We start from the raw sequence: 17,543 nt of genomic DNA, 5'->3' as shown, positions 1-17,543 counted from the left end.
TGGGAGTGAATGCTCCCAAGTTTTTATAAATTCAGTAAATAATAGAACTTTTGGAGTAGAAAAGAAAGCCAGAAGCAAGCTCCTCCTGCTAAGATGACAAGCACTTCCTGTATGGCAGCTGCTGTCCTAACACTGGTCACGGACAAGCCCGATCAGTTCCCACCGCAGCCCAGAGGGCCGGCGCCCTTCTGACCCCACTCGGGGAGCCAGGCCGGCCTGGTTAGAGCAGCTGGCCTAGCTGGCAGGGCTGGCGAGTGACGGAGCCAGGCCTGCAGCCTGGGTGTTCTCACTGTGAGTCAGGATACAGGGGTCATGAAATCAACTTAGTAGATGGCCAGTCAGCATAAAGAAAATATCAGAGTGTATTGCATACAGTGAGGGGAAGCATAAAAATTGAAACGTGTGTTTGTTCACGTATACATGTTACATGCATGTACATGATCGCACACACACATCTGTATGTAAGTCTGTGCTTGTACTTGACGTCAGTCTGTCCCACATGGTTTCCCCCGTGCAGAGCGCATAATTGGCTGCCATGAATGTGTTTGGAAGGAATGAGCCGCCAGCCTCATAGCCAGAGCCCTGTGTGTGTGTTTCCTGCAAAATACCTTTTGGACACCCAGACCACATGTCTGCTCAGGTCTCGCAGTGGCTCAGGCCTGTTAGCACAGACATGCCACATCCTCCTGGTGGGAGTCCCTGCTGTGGGGTGGGGTCCACCATCCGGGCACAGATATGGATTATTGGAGGGTTTTAATTCTCTATCATTACGTGTGGATCTGACATGAATAGGCCTCTACATACCTGCCTTTTATTCTTCCCTCTCCAAAGCTAAGAGCCAGCCTCGCTGTTGGGTACTCCCAGGAGGGCATCAGTGTTTGCACTCATCACCCAGTGTTCGTGGAGGCTTCAGGAACCTGGAAACTTCTAGAGTCCATTTTCAAGGCTGTAAATTAGCACCGCTGTGTCAAAACTCACCTGTGCACTGAGGGCAGCACCCACATCATTTTTCTGTTCAGTGTCCCTTGAGCAGAAGACTTTGAAAAGCAGATTTTCAAACTAATTTTTATTACACCGAAGTATTCGTGGGTGCACAGCTGTATGTGCACATCTGTATATCGCAGCCTCATTGTGACTTCTTGCGGAGGATCAGGGATCTAAATTCCCTTTCTTCTTTTTCATCCATTCTCATTCGTGTTCCAGGCAGTTGATAAATAGTCCATGTGTGTTGTGGGACCCTCAGCACAGCTGTTTGTGGTGGGTGCCTTCTTGTGCTGGCACTGGCAGGCAGGTGGTGGGGCTGGACCAGCCAGGCTCTGGGTCTGCCCGCCTCCCCCTGCCTAGATCCAGCTGCTCTCTGCACTGAAGACTCTGTGAGAAAAAGATGGTCCCGTCCTTGAGGACAAGGCCCTGAGTGCTCTGCGTGGCACCCTGTCACAAAACGGCTGGAACAAGGACTCTGCTCTTCTCACTTCTGCAGCGCCCTTTCTGATTTTCTTCAGCTTTCTTGTCCTTGTCCTGCTGTCTGTCCCTCCCTGCCTCCTTCCCCTTTCTCGTCCGTGCCCCTTACTTCTGTGTCTGGCCTGCCCACGCACATGGTGCTTAGGGCAGAGACAGCTTTGGGCTGGAGGTGCTCAGGTGATCTCTAGCATGAGTTTGGATTGACTTTATGAATTTGAGGCATAATGAATTTGGGGCATAACTGAAGTATAATAAAATGCTAATGTTTAAACTGTTGTTTGATCAGTTTGGGCATATGTATGCACTCAGAAAATGTTGAAACTGGATGTATAGAAGCAAGAAGCTGAAGATGCTGTGGTGGGCCTGCCAGCTACCAGGTGCTGTTGTGCTTGTGTGCAGCACTGATCTTTAATCTCACTGAGCAAAGTAAAAGACAGGATGACCACTCCCCTAGTAATCACTTCATTAGAAAATAGAGACGAGCAAATCTACGGTTACAGATTTCTTCTTAGAGACCTGCTTGTGAATTCCGTGGCTCAGGCTCCCCAGCACCGAGAACTTCTGAACTTGGTATCAGTGTGTGACGGCTTCTGTCAAGGATGATGTAGGTTTCTCAGTGATCTGGAGAAAGGACATACTTCACCAGTGCCCACTGTGGAAATACCACAAGGAGAAATTGAGACAGCTGTCACTTTGCTGCCAGGTTTTTGGGAAGACCCTCGTTCCATGTGGTGACAAGTGGCCATACAAATTGTGGGTCCTTGAGAGTTTAGGGGTTAAAAAATAAGGATTTTCTTTGTTTCTCAAAGAAATATGAAGAGAAGTAAAAACGCTGCTCATAAGCAAGATCTATCTGTTGGGCCCTCAGCCTCACACAGCATCCCTGTGCTGTCTTTGAGACATCCTGTCATTGAAAGACTGAAATGGATTTAGCTCCTTTGTAATGAAAAGGCTTGTTGTTCTTTCTGCTCTTCGTGGAGCAGGGAGGGGGAGCTGGTCTGCGCGTCCTGGACTGCCGTGTTAGCCTCCAGGGGTCAGAAGACTAGATCGTTTATTAATTGTGACAATAAACTGTTTCTAACAGTAAGAGAAGTGGAAATTCTGACTTCACGTTGGTTGTGAGAGGGCTCCTTTCACACAGCCCGTCTCCTGGACCTTGAGCCAGTCGTGGTGGGACCGCCCCTGCCTCCCGCCTGCCTGGGAAATAAGCCCCAATTTATGCTTTGTCATTTCTGCATGTGTGAGTAAGATGAAGGGGAGCGCAGGAAGAAAAAGTGAGAGGCCAAACCTTCCGTTCTCAAAATCAGGACTGAAAAATAGAATGTCCCCAAGTCTTAGAATGACAATAGTCATCAAGGGCGTGGTGTGATCAGGTCACACAAATCTAGGTCGTTAGAACACTTTGGAGCTGACGGGTTCTCCGTGGATGATCCTACTCAAAGGTGGTGCGAGTACCCCTGTTTTCAGTTTTGAGAAGTGAGGCTCTTTCCGGAGGTCTCAGAGCAGGTGGAAGAGCAGCGGTCCCGGGTCTTCTGACTGTCCCATGTGGTGTCCATCCCACCTGGCCACACTGAGCCAACGTGGGGGAACTGGCGCCCATGTTCACAAAGCTCACCAACAAGGGACGCTGCTAGTGTGTGGATGAGGCTGGCTGTGTCTGAAGTTTTTAGATACCGAGGCATCCAAGGGGGCTGCCAGGTCCTCTTTGGTGCTCGCAAGGGAGCGGATCCCATTGTTCCACTGGCTTCCTCCTCATGGTGTAGTAGGATGAGCTGGGTCTCTGAGCTCTGTTCATTTGTTCTTTCTGCTCAGAATATTTTAGGGGCTGCCCTTCCCTTTTATGGTCTGTAAATTTCTGTTGACTGTGTAGGAAAGAACATTTTGTTGAAGATGGAGAGATTTCCGAGACCCACCCAGTCCAATCTGCCTCCCTTTTGTTATGATGGTCTGAGGCTCTTAGCTCATTTCCATATACTTCTGAAATTCCCTCTTGGATATAAAGTTCGTTGGCATCCTGTCCTTAGAAGTTCAAAGGGCCTGGCGGCCTGCAAGCAAAGGGCAATGCCACAAGAATCCTCAAGTTAACACCCTATCCTGGAGTGCATGTGGCCTAGGGGAAGGAAGGAGTCTTTCCCCAAAACTGGTTTCTTTCCTTCATTCCTGATTGTTTGTGTGTAAATCTATTTATAGTAAATTAAAGGAGACATCCGGCCAGCAGTGTATAATGATATAGTTTACAGGGGCCCCAGCCAAAATGTTGAAATTGCTTACATTTTACTCTTGCCACAAAAGGATTACTATAAAGGCTCTCCCTCTTTCAAAGGCAATAAAAACAAAGAGCGATGGAAGGAGGCTGTTTTTAAATGCACATAATCACTTCCAGGTATGGTTAATGTTGAACTAATAATAGAAGATAAGATGGTAGACTGCTGGCTCGGTGTAACTGAGCAGGCTGTGATGCAGTAGAAGAGGGCCTGAGACTGGATTCTGAAAACCAAATTCAGGTAGAATCTCCCCGTCAAGAGTGTGCCTGAAGTGCCGAGAGAGGCCACGGGCTCTGCCTCCGTCAGCAGAGGCAGCCGACGCTGGGGTAGACTTCCGTATTGCCTGGTGTGGGGTGGAGGGAGTTCCTGGCAAAGTGGCCGAGTCCTGCTGGTAAACCTTTAGTAAAGTGTGTCTTTACTCAAGGGCGTCCGCATCCAACTTGTCTGTTTTCAGTACGTTGTGCAAACCTGCAGCGCCCACGCACGGACGGGCAGCAGCTGCTTGTGTCCAGGCGGTGCCCTCTCCTTCCTTTCCCCTCGGGCTGAAACCCCACAGTCCGCAAAACGCAACTCTGCCTCCTCAGGAATGTGGAGAGCAGTGTCTTCCTCTTGTTGCTCTGTTTATTGTTGCAGTCAACAACATTGGACCAGATCGGGTACTGCAGGAAATTAAGTAGTTGTGGTTTTAAAGGAAACTTTCATTGACAGCAGCCAAGGGGCTGGAGCACCGCTGTGTGACTGATGTGCTCTTAATTTCCCATTTACGTTTTGAATTTATATTATCTTGCACAGTTGTGTTTAAAAACATCAAAATACCTAACTGAAAAATGCTCTTTCCTAAAGTTGACTAACAGCCCTGCTAATAAGGAACATGGTGCCTTTCTATATAAAGAAATTAAACTAAAATGAAATTTGAAACTGAAAGTGTCAACAACATTAATATACTTCAGAGAGCCACTTTGCTCACATGCAGTCTGTCATGAAACCTGTGAGGCTCAGGAAGCCTGGCAGTCAGTCTGTTGCTTACTGGATTGTCTCTCATTTCTTAGGTCCGCCATCGGTGGTGTGAACTCGTTGTTAAGCACAGATACACAAAAGCATACAAAGATGTGGAAAGATTCCTTCAGGAGGATCAGGTACGTTTCATCGGCAGCAGGCCAGGACTCTTTAAATGCTGTCCCCTGCCTGGTGCACTTAACACAGGGCCCCAAGTTGTCAGCATCTTTCAAAACAGATGCATAGCCATTTCCCGGAGATTTGTAAGCAGTGAGGAGGAGCTTCCTGCTGCACACACCTGTGCCCTGGTGCGTCCGTCTCTCTGGGATCCCCTCGACTCATCCCCCTTCAGGGCTCCCTTGGCTCTCCCTGGCTGTGGACCACTCTGTCAAAGTGAAGCACGCCGCAGGTGCCCCTGCATTGCTGAGTCTCGGGTTAGGATTGTGGCCTAGAGATGCCATGCTGTGGATCTGTGTTTCCAATGGCCCTAATTTAAGGCATGAGTGGAGATGAGACTCAGAGAGCCCTGAATGGCTGGAATAGTCTCCATTTGCACCTGCCACGCCAGGCCAGACCCCTGTTTCCTTCCTGCCAGAACTTTCTTCACTGTTCACCAGGGGAAAGTGGTCACCTTCCAAGGAGCCTGCAGAATGCATGTGTGTGCCTGAATGTGTTTGGGGACATCCTCCTTGCCACCTCTGCACCCACCCACATGTGTCCCCAGCATGGTGGTGCATGTGCCATGGGTTCTGTCTGCTGCTGGAAGTCAGCCTGCAACTCGTTCCTGTTGGCATGACCAGTGCATGCCTCTGAGCAAGCTTTCTGCCGAGCACCATGGGCTGAGAGAATGGGGCTGTGTTTCAGCTGGGGGTGGAGCTGGGGGTGGCACAAACAAAAGGACTCTTGATAAGGCCTGAGTAGGGGGAGCAGCCAGCAAGGAAGGGCTCCGTCTTCCCACAAAGAAAATTATATGACTTTGTATCAGATGAAATGTCACATTTGCACAGTGGAGCAAGAGGTGTTTGGAAACACGGAGGGGCTTAGGGACAAAAATGTAAGTGCAACTTCGAGTCTGTTCTGAAAACCAAAATTGACTACAGTGTATTTGGAGCCGTGATCTCCGCCAGCTGCGAGTTACCACATCTTGCCTTTCTCAGGAATGGGTTTTTGAACTCCTCACTACCCAGTTTTTATTTTGTGCTATCTTTGAGCTCCTCCTTTTAATTTCTTCCAGCAGAATGTGATCCGGCATAACTGAGCTGGAACAAGAAGAAGGCAGAACCAAAGGGGTCTTTTGGTCTTCCAGAACATAACTGGCTGTTTTAAAACTCTAGGGGAAATGCAGATGTGAGTGTGTGCAGCGTTGTTGCCGTAACAGAAGGGACCGCGCTCGCTGCAGTGCTGCGCACCGTTGAGGGGTGCAGTCGGGCTGGGCTGCGGCAATGGCACTCTTCTTGGGCGGCGTGATGGCTCTCCCCTGTGCAGTGTGGTGATCTTCGCTTCCCGGCTGTGCCCAGGGAGGAAGTGCTGTGTCAGTGTGACTCACACAGCATCGTGGTTCCTCCAGCTTGCCGGTTCCCTGGTGCTCATTATGGGACCCTCCCTGTCCCTGTCCAGAGCAGTCCCACACAGTCCACAGCAGAGGTGTGCTCACTCATCACTCGGTCGTCAGTTAAATCGCTAGGGTTCTGCTGATGGGAGTGATAGCTGAGAATTCCTTGAGGTTTCAGTGAGAACAAGAAAGAGGAGCTTGAACTGCAGGTTCTAGAAGGACAGCTCCTCAGGCATGTATCTTTTCTAGGGAGTTTGCCATTTCTAGACCAGCAAGTTCATGTGCAGCGAGCAGAGACTGCGTGTGCATGCATGCACGCACCCTGTCTTTTCCTCACACCCTCTGGCCTCTGTGCCCCCGCAGGCCATGGGCATATACCTGTACGGGGAGCTGCTGGTGGGTGAGGACGCCAGGCAGCAGCAGCTCGCCCGCAGGTGCTTCGAGCTGACCAAGGAGCAGATGGACAGATCCTCAGCAGAGGTGGTGGCCGAGATGTTATTTTAAAGAGGTGATTCTCTCCTTTTCCTTTCTCCATTGTTCCCTTCTAACCAGAGATTCCTCTCAGGAGCCGAATAGTTAATAACCAAATAGTGAGCCCTTTGCTTAACCTGAGTGACTGGGTGGCCTCGTCCACCCGAGAGGGGTCGCCGGCAAGCAGAGGCTGTCCACCTCAGGCAGAACAGCTCTCGCCGGTACCGTTTTCGTCTCTTGAAGTTGTCTTGTTTGTGGGAACACAAACCGCGGCGGAGCCCCTTGAGCAGGTTTGGAAAGCAGGTCAGGCAGCCCGGCAGAAGCCCTGATCCCAGTCTTCAGGGCGAAGGCTGACCCCGAGTGCGCTGCCGGCTCACCCCGAGTCCTGAGCGGCACGCAGACGTTCTCTCCTCCCAGGCTCTCTGAGAGCTTGAAGTTCCTCAGGGTGTCCCTGCTTGGCCGAGGAGGCCAGCAGGGGGTCCTCCCTTCAGACTGCACCGCCCGCTCCTCGGTCATGCCCTGTGGCTTCGGGCACGACCTTCTACCTGGTTGTGTGGGAGCGGAATTTCTCCCCAGTTGATGTTGGAGTGGGAGTCCTACATCATCTAAATTACTTCCTTTGTTAACTGTGCTTGGAATTGACCTGTTAGATTTATATCCTAGCAGTTAGTTTTTAACTTTGGGTTTCTGCATTTTATAAGTAATTTAGCAATGGTACATAAAGTTTTATAAGTAGAACTGTGAGATTATAAGTGTATTTTTTCCCTAACAATCAGTATCATTTATGTGTCTTCTCAGTTTTTCTTCAAGGTTTTATGTGATACAATAGGATATTTCTAATTTTGTATCTTTTTTAACTTAGCATTTTTCATGTTATATAGCTTTTCTGTAGATGTAGTTTTTAATGGCTATTTAATATTTTATGTTGCTATTCTTAACCCATTGTTAGACATTTACTTGCTTGTAATGTTTTGCTCTTATAAACCATTTCTGTCCAATATGTTTAAGTATCTTATTTATTTGAAAGAACTCTAATACTGAGGAGAGCAACAAAGTTTTTCTAACGTATGATCCTGTGCTTCCAGACGAGTCAGGGAGCCGTGTTTGCAGGAACAGGGCACAGTGGAGGTGGTTGTGGTGGGTGTCCCTCTTGTAGTGAAACAGCCGTGGGGACGCTCCCAGACCCCCACGGGCAGCCTCCGGCCCTGTTCAGGCTGAGCGGGGCCATTTAGGAACAGAGCAGCTGCACAGTGGTCTTGCCGCCACCTTCCTGTGGTCATCTGTGTTAAGTCGAGTTTCTCTTTAGATGCTCAGTGTTACAGAGGGTTCGTGTTTCTGGAGGTGTGTGCGGCTGCACCAGGGCAGACTGTCCTTTGATGGGTGCCTGTCCTCCACGGGACGGAGAATGTCAGCAGCCTTCCGCTCGCGGTTCTTCCTTGTGATGTTTTTGCCCCAAGCAGGCAAACGAGTACCCGTCCAGAGTCTGCTGTTTTCTCACCTCCCACTGAAACCTCCTAGATGGCCCCAGGGGCATGTGCGTGCACCCCGCCTTCCCCACGAAGAGGAGTGACAAGGGCTGCTCTGAGTCGCTCCTTCCAGCTGTCGGGGGTCCTTCCCCACTTGGGGAGCACAGGCATCCCAGAGCACTAAGAATCGGTGGCCCTGGCGTTGGGGCGGTGGCTGACTGAGCGAGGACGGCCACAGCACGGCTGGCTGTGCGGCGTTCATTTCACATCCCAAAGCCGCACTGGCATTTGTGTGGTTGTCTCTGAGTCCTTCTGATTTAAATAAATGTACCTCTAGGACGCCAAGTAAATGAGCAACAAGCAGAAATAAAACCCATTTGGTAGTGTAGCAGGCCTGGAGGTGGTGTCTTCACCTCGTGTCCGAGGAACCGGTGCATGCGGTGCGGGCCGTGAGCCGGCAGGCATGGTGCTGCTCCGGAGTGCTCTGGCTGCTTGGGTTCCTGGCATGCTGATTTGTGACTTAAGATTAAAATCACATTGCCAGGGATTACCACGCAACCACGACCTTGGCTGCTCCTCCAGAAGCCATAGTTATCTCTCTGCAGTTCGGAGAACAGATGCGTCTCATAGCTCCTCTCTGGAAACGGAAGAAGCCAACAGCCATGGAAGATGCTCACCAGCCCTTTCATTTTGCCCAGCGACGACCTCTCTGACGAGGTGCAGAGCTTAGCTGATTGGTGAACAGTGACTGGTTTCCGCTTTGTTCACAGTGGCTAAGTTCTGCACCTGAAGAGAAGGTGAGATGGGGACAGTTAAGTTGGAGACACTGGGGCGGAGGCCGCGGCTGAGCGGGCAGCTCGGCTGCCGAGCACGATTCTGGAGGATGAGAGACCCGCTCGGCCCCAAGGACGCGCTTCCTCCTGTCGAGTGCGAAGAGCTCACGGAAAGCCTGCGGAGACATAACCCACTGATTAGGCGTCCGTCTCAAAGGTCAAATGTATTTAAAACTGAAAAATTATTCTTATGAAAAACTAAAACCACGTGTATCACGAGAGTCCAGTAGAACCATGTCCGTGGTTGGTCGCATGTGAGGAGCCTGGGGGCTTCCGCAGGAGGCCCCTGCTGTCGCCTCCCGAGCGTGGTGAACTCTCTCTTGTGTTTGCAGTCTAGGTGAGTGTCTGCTGCCGCGAGCCCGGCCGAGGCACTGCTTCTCTCCTCCGGCTGTCGATTGGACCCGCCCTCCGGTGCCTACTGAGCTGATATCAGTTCTCATTTTACACACTGGCTCAGTTCAGCAGGAACAGGAGTCGAGCCCTAGAGCGAAAAGCCTTCCTGTGTGTAAGTGCCAGAGGCTCCGGAGCCGGACTCTCCTCCCTGAAGGCAGGCCCAATGGCGGTGGCGCCAAGTGCGTGGGCCCGTGGCGCGCTGGTGGCACCCTGCAGCCTGCGGCCGGAGAGGAGGGCACCTGCTACCCAAGGGCCGGGTGCCCCTCTCCCGGGGCCCTCACGCGGTCGGAGAGCCTTGGGAGGGAGCACGGCTCTTCCTGGGCTCTGTCTGTGGATGAAGCCTCGGTCCCCGCCGCTGCCTTTCAGAGCCGTGTGTGAGCCAAGAGAGTGCACACAGCTCAACTTAAAATCTGCTCTTCAGGCCATGAGGCCGGGCCTCACCCGTCCTCCACACTTTGCGGGGTCCTCTCTCCAAAGCAGGGAGCACAGGTCCCAGAGGGACTCATTTGGCAGAATTCCTCCGTTGTGACTGGGCAGTAAATTTTCTTGCTGTTTCCTTTGCAGGAAAGATCACAGCCAGATTCTCTTTCATACATCTACTCCTGGCCCTGGTGGGCCCAGGATCCGTTGACCCTGGACATCAAAGGAAGGATTATGGGGCTGCTGAGGCCATCAGCCGACAGCAGGGGCCACGTCTTGGTGCTTCTCTTTCCAGGGGCTGTTCCCAGCAGAGCTCAGGAGAAAGGCGCCTCCTCTCGTCCATGGCCTCCGGCCCCGGGATGCCGAGTGCGGGCTGTGGCTCTTCTGTGGGCTCGAGGCAGCTCTGTCACATGGACGCCTGGGGACATGGGCGCACTGAAACCTGCTCACCGTTCTGCACTGATCCCCTCAGCATGTGGCTGCAGTGCTGTTTCTCTGCTTCCGAAGGTCACAGAGTTCGTATATACTGGGACCAGTGAACACCTCCTCTGGGTCATTTCAGAGGGATTCTGTGCAATTATTTTGATATGTCCATTATTTAGATTTTTCCAGAATTTTAGTAGATTTTCATAAAGGTGTACAGGATAAAAATCTAGGATTTATTAATAATAAAATGTAATGATTAGTATTTTTGTTTTCCTGTTTGCTTCTGAATTTAATACTGTTTAAAAAAAGAAAGAAGTCGCGTGAGAAAGGGCGTTCTCTGCGTTGGCTCCTCTGCGTCCTGTAGGCTGGGGAGAGGGGCTGTCCAGGAGGGCGCGGGGCGAGGTGCTCTGCCCTCACTGGCACCCAGCTCGGCGCCCTGGCAGTCTGGGGTGGTGTCGCCTTTCTTTCCCACCAGGTACTTGAAGTTTGAAAAAAAACCCAAAAAACGAAGCTTCCCAGTTGTGTCCAGAGTCGGGGATGGTTGGACATGCTGGCGAGGCCGCGGGGGTCAGCGCAGCCCTGGGCGGGCCGGGCCACCTGTGTGCCCTGGCCAGGCCACCGCCCTCCGGGCCACGTCTGACCTGTGTGGGGGGCGCCTGGCTTCAACAGCTCCCTGCCTTAGAAGCTCTTGGTCTTCAGGATGGTCTGGCAGTGGCTGTCGTTCTAGAAGGTTTCCTAGGGATTTGCTGTTTGCTGTACGTGTGCCCTGCATATGATTGCGCGTGCTTTGTTTACCATATTGGTAGGAAGATCACAATTTGATGTTTAAATTTGACTAAAGATAAGAACACTGCTTTCTGTGAAGACGAAATACATGCTTTTCCCTTGTGGTCGGTGTGAGTGTGTTTGGCCTCTGTGAGGCAGGGCAGGAAGGGGCCCGGGGCCCAGGCAGTGCCCGCCTGCCCACCTGCATGCAGTCAACCCTCAGCACCTCCTCACGTGCTGTGGGCCACCAGCTGGCCCAGTGGTTTGGTTTGGTCTTGTTTTTCCATAACGTTAAAGCCATTCTTTGTCGTCTTTAGAAACCACTGAGGCAGAGCCGAGCGGCCACATGTGTGGGATTTTGCCCAAGGATGGCTGCTGCTCTTGCTCCCGTGAACCCCTGAGTCATGCAGCCGCTCTGACCATGGCTGTGGCCAGCAGGCAGTGGTCAGTGCTGGAAGGGTCATCAGAACTGACGCCCCTTGGCCCGTCCTGCGGGAGCTCTGCCTGCGCCGGGCGCTGTCCCCTGGGGGAGGAGCGGGGGAGAGCGAGCAGGCCTCTGCTAGGGCTTCTGTCCGCCCGCCAGCCACACCCCGTCACCCACTTCTTGGAGCGTCGACGGCCCTGAGAGTGGGGACTCCTGGCTGCCCCTGCGGCGTTGAGAGGACTTGAGAGCATGTGGGGGAGGAGCCCGTGGCCAGGACCTGGCACAGGCCGCCGGATTCCAGAGTGGCCTCCAGTCAGTTTGAAGACAGAGATCTAAGACTAGAACTCTGCATTTTTAAAATAATTCTTCTTTTTTTTTTTTTTTTAAAGCTCCCTGTTTGTAACTGTGGCAGCCCCGGGTGGGGAGGGGCTGGGGCACTAGGCACCGCGGCCCCGCCAGCTGCTCTCCCGTCCCGTCCCGGAGCTGCCTGGGTGCGGGCGGGCGCCTGTCCAGGCCCAGGACAGGGCTGTGCCGCTGCCCTTCCCGAGTGCCCGCTGTGGATCAGGCCTGGGCAGATGTAATTCTGTCCCCAGGGTCACATACCAAGTGACAGGATTTGAACGTGGCTCCACGTGGCTTGGAGTCTTCCTCCCCACCACAGTACCTCTCAGCTCTCGGTGTGGACATTGGTCCGGAGCAAATTCACGGACCCCTGTCTTGTCACGCAGCCAGGCTGGTTTGGAGAGGCCCACGCTCCTGCCCAGCATGCTGCAAGGGCGGGCCAGGGGACACCTGCTTTGGAAAGCATGGAAACTTGAACCCGCTACGGTTAAGTCACCTTGGGGACATCACCAAGACCTCATGGGAGACTGGTGCACTTTCTTAGTGGCACAGTTTCTGAGCCCTGCTGCCCCTAGAGGAGCACGTTTCTGGCTTCAGGGGCCCCCATCCCGTCACGGTTCCCAGGTTGAGCAGGAGACGGTGCGAGCTGCCCTCCAGGCTGAGCCGAAGGACCGTCTTGCCTCGCTCTGTGATGGGCAGACGTGCCAAGAAGCGCCTCCGTAGGCGGCTTCTGCGTCGTGCGAGCGTCACAGAGAGCACTGCACGCACCTGGGTGGGACAGCCCGCTGCATGCCTGGGCTGTGCGGTCTGAACCTTAGGGGACCACGGTCGCATGTGCCGTCCGTCCTCCACCTAAACGTCATGCTGTGGCGTGTGCCGGTGACCCGATAGGAGGAGCCCATTTACCAGCAAGGCGAAGCCTCCACTGGGCCGAGGGGCCAGGAGGGCAGGAAGGCCCATGGTGGCCGTCGTCCCCCGGTCTAGTGAAAGCAGATGCCCAGCTCCTCTGCCTGTGGTGCCTTCCTAAGCTGTGTGCCAGTGGGGCGCTCACCAGCCATCAGGAGGCCGTCAGCCATGGGGGTGCTGTGTGGCTCCCACGACGATGCTGCTCCCAGTGAGACACCCCCGGCCAGGCCTCAGGCCCGCAGAGCCCTCCAAGGACTCAGGGCACTGGCAGAGGGCAGGACTGCACCCCTAGCGGGGTGGCAGCACAGAAGCGGTGGCAGGACGCAGCCCTGTCCTCGGAGCCGTGGATCGGTTAGTTGCCAAACAGCTGCCCTCCTTGGAGAACAAAGGCTCTGGAAGTGGCAGCGTTCCTCCTCCCTTAGTGAGCAGACCCTGTGCCTTCGCAGAGCAGGGCTGACTGGGGACAAGAGTACGTCTTCTCCCAAGGTCACCTCGGCTTTTCAGTGCATATGGGAACAGGCCAGGGTCAACCTGTGGGCAGACCTTGGGCGGCCAGTCCTCTGATGTCCCCCAGGTACGTGGCCCTGCACTTGGCCTGCCTGGGCCCAGCCGTCACCACCTGGCAACCTGGGGCAGCACCTGCTCCCTTCCACCCAGGGTAGGCTGAGGGGCTGAGCTTCATGAAGAGGGGGTGTGAGGGCACCCCAGGAGTCCTTGCTGCCCATTCAGCTCCCCCCACAGGACCTGGAGCTCTGCCAGTCACAGCAGGAAGTGGAGTTGGGTGGGGGGACAGGGAAGAGCAAAAAAGACTCTCACTTCTGCTTGGCCTCTAGTTTAGGATTATACAGTTTTAAGACATCTTTTTTTTATGTATATATGCTTTTTTTGTTGAGGAAGATTGGCCCTGAGCTAACTTCTGTGCCCATCGTCCTCTATTTTGTATGTGGGATGCCACCACAGCATGGCTGATGAGCAGTGTAGGTCCGCACCCAGGATCCAAACCCGTGAACTCTGGGCTGCTAAAGCAGAGCATGTGAACTTAACCACTATGCCACCAGGCCAGCCCCTAAAGCATTTATTTTTATTGGAATTTCAAACCAGAACACTGAAATGATAGTCTCCATCTGAAACGAGGTACAGAGATGTCACATTCACAGGCAGCACCCTGTGCCCCAAGTATAGAAACCAGAAACAGTAACCTGTCCTTTAGCATGCAGAGCAGAGCTCTCATGAGTTCCAAGCAGCCGTTTCTGGTGCATTCTGGCTTTCTCCCCTGAGCTGCTTGGTCCAGCATGTACATGCAGCAAAGCCCCAAGGCCTGAGGAGGCCGGGGCCCCCGTGCATCTGCCCACACAGCAGTGGCCTCCGCCGTGCTCAGCCTCACCAACAGCAACTGCAGCCCACTGGGTGTCTAAAAGCAAAAGCTGTGTGTCTGTGGTCAAGGGCCAGTTGTTCTAGAGCCTTCTGTTCAGGCCTACCACCACCTCGTCTTCCAGTGGAGCCGCCCCGGGGGAGGAGGACTGTGAGAGAGCATCCCCATGTCAGGCGCAGACCTGCCCTGCGAAGGGAGCCGGTCCCTCCCAGCACATGTCCTGCAGACAGAACTTGGGTGCCCCAGGCCCATGGCCTCGGCTGCCGGACTCCCTGGGCAGAGGGCCTGCCACAGCCCACACTGGAGAAGGCAGGGAGGGGTGCGGCCCCTGGCAGGGGGAAGTGCAGTGACTTGGGGCTTCAGCGATCCTTTGGAGCGCCCCTTCCCCAGGGCACCTGCGCCGTGAACCACCTCGGGGTGCACAGAGAGGGTGGGGGCCCTGTGGGCCAGGCCCGGCCATGGCAAAGACTCCATACAGGGGTCCCGAGACGGTGGCAAACCCAAGCCTAGACTTCTGGAGCCTCGGTCCGAGGTCGGGTGGGGAGCTGGGGGCTGAAGCCAGGGAGCTGGGGGTGGAGAGGGGTGCCTGGACCTGCCGGGCAGTGCCCAGTGACCAGGCTCAAGGAAGAGGGCATGAGCTCAACCCCCAGGCCACTGTCCTGGAGGACAATGACCTGGCCCTCCCTGGCTGGGCCCTGAGGTTTACAAGGGGGGAGGGCCATTCAGGGAGGTTTTATTGATCTTTTCCCACCCTCTGGTGCCATCCGGGAGATGGATCTGCTAATAAGGCATTTCTGTTCCAGTTCGATGACTAGAGAAAGGGGGTGAAAAAAGGGGAGGAGGCCATCAGCCAAGCCAGGGGCGGAAGGAAGCCACCGTAAAACTACCACGTGCCCAGGGCCAGCCGGGGCTGCGGATCACCTGCCTGGACCGTGGCCAGACATCCGGGCACCCTGGCATCAGTGCATGGGAGCAAAGGCAAACCCAGCCCTCATGGGAGGAGCAGCCAAAGGAGCCCACTGTGGGGGCTGGGCCTGGGAAAGGGGGCTGGTGTAGCACCAGAAACCCATGGTTTTGTGTGTGTGTTTGGGAAGACAAAGCAGAATGCAGAAATGCAGAAAAGGCCTCTCTGAGCACACGCTTCCATCTCCTCCAGACAGCTCCCATAAAACGAATCTGGCCCCTGCCAAGTGCTGCTGGAGACAAAACAAGCTCAGCGCTTCAGCTGCTCAGCCCAAAGGCCTGGGTGGGGAGACAGGACGACTGCTCCAAAGACCTGTCCAGGGCCCTCCCTCGCCCTGCCGGGCCCCGCCTGTGCCGGCTGCTGGGCCCTGGCCTCCCCTGACCTTGGAGGCACAGCCCTCAGCAGGACGCCCGCCGCCTGGGGAGCAGAGCCCAGGGGCTCACGGGATGTGGCCACCATCCCCACTCCCAGAAGCGCCTCTGCTGCTTTGGTGGGAAGCAGAGGCGACAGGGCGCGTGGTGTGGCGTCTGCTCTCTTCAGCCCTCTTGTGCCTGCAGCTCCCTTTGGGGACTGCTCCCATTGTGAAGCCCAGCCCGGGAGGGTTCGTGCCTGTCGGGGGGCAGGAGGTGCTGAAGCTGCCCGCGGTTGGGCCCTCGCTGCACTGCCCAGAGTCCTGAGTTCCAGAAAGTTCTTTCCTGCTCTGATAGTTCTCCCTTGTCCCACGAGGTCTGGCAGAACAGGCCTTGAAAGCAGAAGTGTGTGTCCTAAGACTGGTGAGGATCTTGGAAAGATCTGAGAGGGAGGCGTAGAGGCGGCGCCCCCGCCTAGGGCCCTGGCACGCTTGCCCCGGTGCCTCGGTTTCACCTTCTGACTGCCTGATTTAAGTCTCCCAGGCTTCGCTTCAGTTATGTCTAAGCAGAGAGGCTCAAGAAAAATGAGAATTATGGAGACAGAAATGACTAGATAGGTAGATAAAAGCCAATTACACTGTTTGCCGATGGTACAGTACAAGCGTGCATTTATGTTGGGTTGTAAAGAAAGGACATAATTTAAGGGCAAGAAATTGTCGCTTTATGATTTTATCTGCTTTAATACATTAAATGTATCAGGGAAGAGGGAACTGCAGGAACTGTGGCTTCAGGGCACGTGGGGGTGGAGCAGGCCGTCCCACAGAGCAGGAAGGTGGTTATTAGTGATCCCAGAGGCTGGGCAGATGACAGACTGACATTTGGGAAGTGGGTCACGGCCCACAAACTGCTCCATCTGGGGGCGCTCAGGCCATCTTCCCTCTGTGTCAGGGTGCCTGGATCCAACCATAATGAGCAAGTCGTCTTTTTCTAGAAAACTCTATGTCTGATGCCACAACCTAGGTCCTGTGAACAGGCTATAAAAATGCCACCATGCTGACAAATGCAAGGAGCGCCAGCAAAGACGTCTCCTGTTAAAGCGACAGCTGGCCCGGGGCCGCCTGACCCTCACGGCCTGGTTTAAGAGTGAGCCTCTCTCGGGACAGACAGATGAACCTTCCCTTGTGTATTGATGATTTGAGCTTCTGGTTGTGCATACATCAAACACGGAAACAAATATAAACAATTTGTAAGCAAAAAGTAAGTGTTCCTCCCCCTGTTGTCCTGGTCCCTTCTCCAAACTCGTCCCTGTTAGGAGACTGACCCGTCTCTGCCGCAGCAGAGACTCTAAGGATGCGCTCCAGCAAACGCATGTCCACACCCTGCGTCGTGCTCAGATGGAAACAGAGTACACAGTGATTCTTCTGTGTGGCAGAATGTTTCACGATTGGCACATACTTTGCCTCTATTTTGATGTCTCCATTGTCGGAACATCCCGGCCTCGAGAGGCACAGTGCGCAGTCCGTAGGTTCCTCTGCTCAGGTCCCAGCCCTGTGAGCTGTCGTCTGCAGAACCTTTCTGGGCTTCAGTTTCCTCATCTATAAACCATAGATAAATTTATTAGGTGGGTGTGAGAATCAAAGGCATGAATTTACGTGAAACCCTGATAAGCAGGGCCTGGTGTCAACTGTAGAGGCCTCTGCTGCTCCATTTGTTTATTTCCTTAAGTCACTTCGTCAGCCCCCTCCCGATGAACACTGGGCTGTCTCCAGGGGCAGCTTTTGGACACAGTGCTGCCGCGAGTGCCTGGGCCCCCCACGCGCACAGGCGCCAGTGTGTCCGTGGGGCTTCCCGGACCTGCTCATGGTGGACCCGGGCAACCGGCAATGGGGGGAGGTGGCTCTGAAGAACGGGGCTGTTACTGGATAAAAGGATATAGAATTTTTTAAAAACTTTACTTAATGTTTTTATTGTGGTAAAATATAGATAACATAAAATTTACTATTTTAACCTTTTTCAAGTGTTCAGTGGCATTAAGTACATTTACATGGTTGTGCAGCCACCGCCACCGTTCATCTCCAGAACTTTTTCATCGTCCGGAAGTGAAACGCTGTCCCCTCTAGACAATAACCCCATCCGCT

The 17,543-nt window shown here is 53.8% G+C and overlaps 1 protein-coding gene and 3 non-coding genes across 29 annotated transcripts in view; all 4 read left to right on the top strand.

Moving 5' to 3' along the window:
• The window catches only part of AOPEP (aminopeptidase O (putative)), a 377,169-nt gene that overhangs the window by 323,758 nt on the left and 35,868 nt on the right, over nucleotides 1–17,543 (top strand). For 8 of the 26 annotated variants that reach the window (XR_011431756.1, XR_011431755.1, XR_011431757.1 and 5 more), the window contains one exon: nucleotides 4,775–4,861. The exons of 2 other annotated variants lie outside the window; for them this stretch is intronic. Coding sequence is in view for 19 of the 24 variants with exons in the window: in XM_070249063.1 (XP_070105164.1) it covers nucleotides 4,775–4,861 (87 nt within the window). In the remaining 5 variants the exon portion in view is untranslated. Of the gene's footprint in view, nucleotides 1–4,774; nucleotides 4,862–5,955; nucleotides 6,783–10,000; nucleotides 10,545–17,543 lie in introns of those variants that run through there. 16 more of the 26 variants (XR_011431758.1, XM_070249069.1, XM_023627653.2 and 13 more) reach the window with 7 other exon arrangements.
• Nucleotides 8,697–8,770, top strand: MIR23B (microRNA mir-23b). Its single transcript, NR_032991.1, has one exon. It is a non-coding gene; the product is annotated as a microRNA mir-23b (primary transcript).
• Nucleotides 8,926–8,998, top strand: MIR27B (microRNA mir-27b). Its single transcript, NR_032993.1, has one exon. It is a non-coding gene; the product is annotated as a microRNA mir-27b (primary transcript).
• Nucleotides 9,450–9,517, top strand: MIR24-2 (microRNA mir-24-2). Its single transcript, NR_032992.1, has one exon. It is a non-coding gene; the product is annotated as a microRNA mir-24-2 (primary transcript).

The sequence above is a fragment of the Equus caballus genome, chromosome 23, assembly GCF_041296265.1.
Source record: "Equus caballus isolate H_3958 breed thoroughbred chromosome 23, TB-T2T, whole genome shotgun sequence".
Lineage (NCBI taxonomy): Eukaryota > Metazoa > Chordata > Mammalia > Perissodactyla > Equidae > Equus > Equus caballus.
Note: the sequence above shows the minus strand (reverse complement) of the source record. Positions and strands in the feature narration are given on the sequence as shown.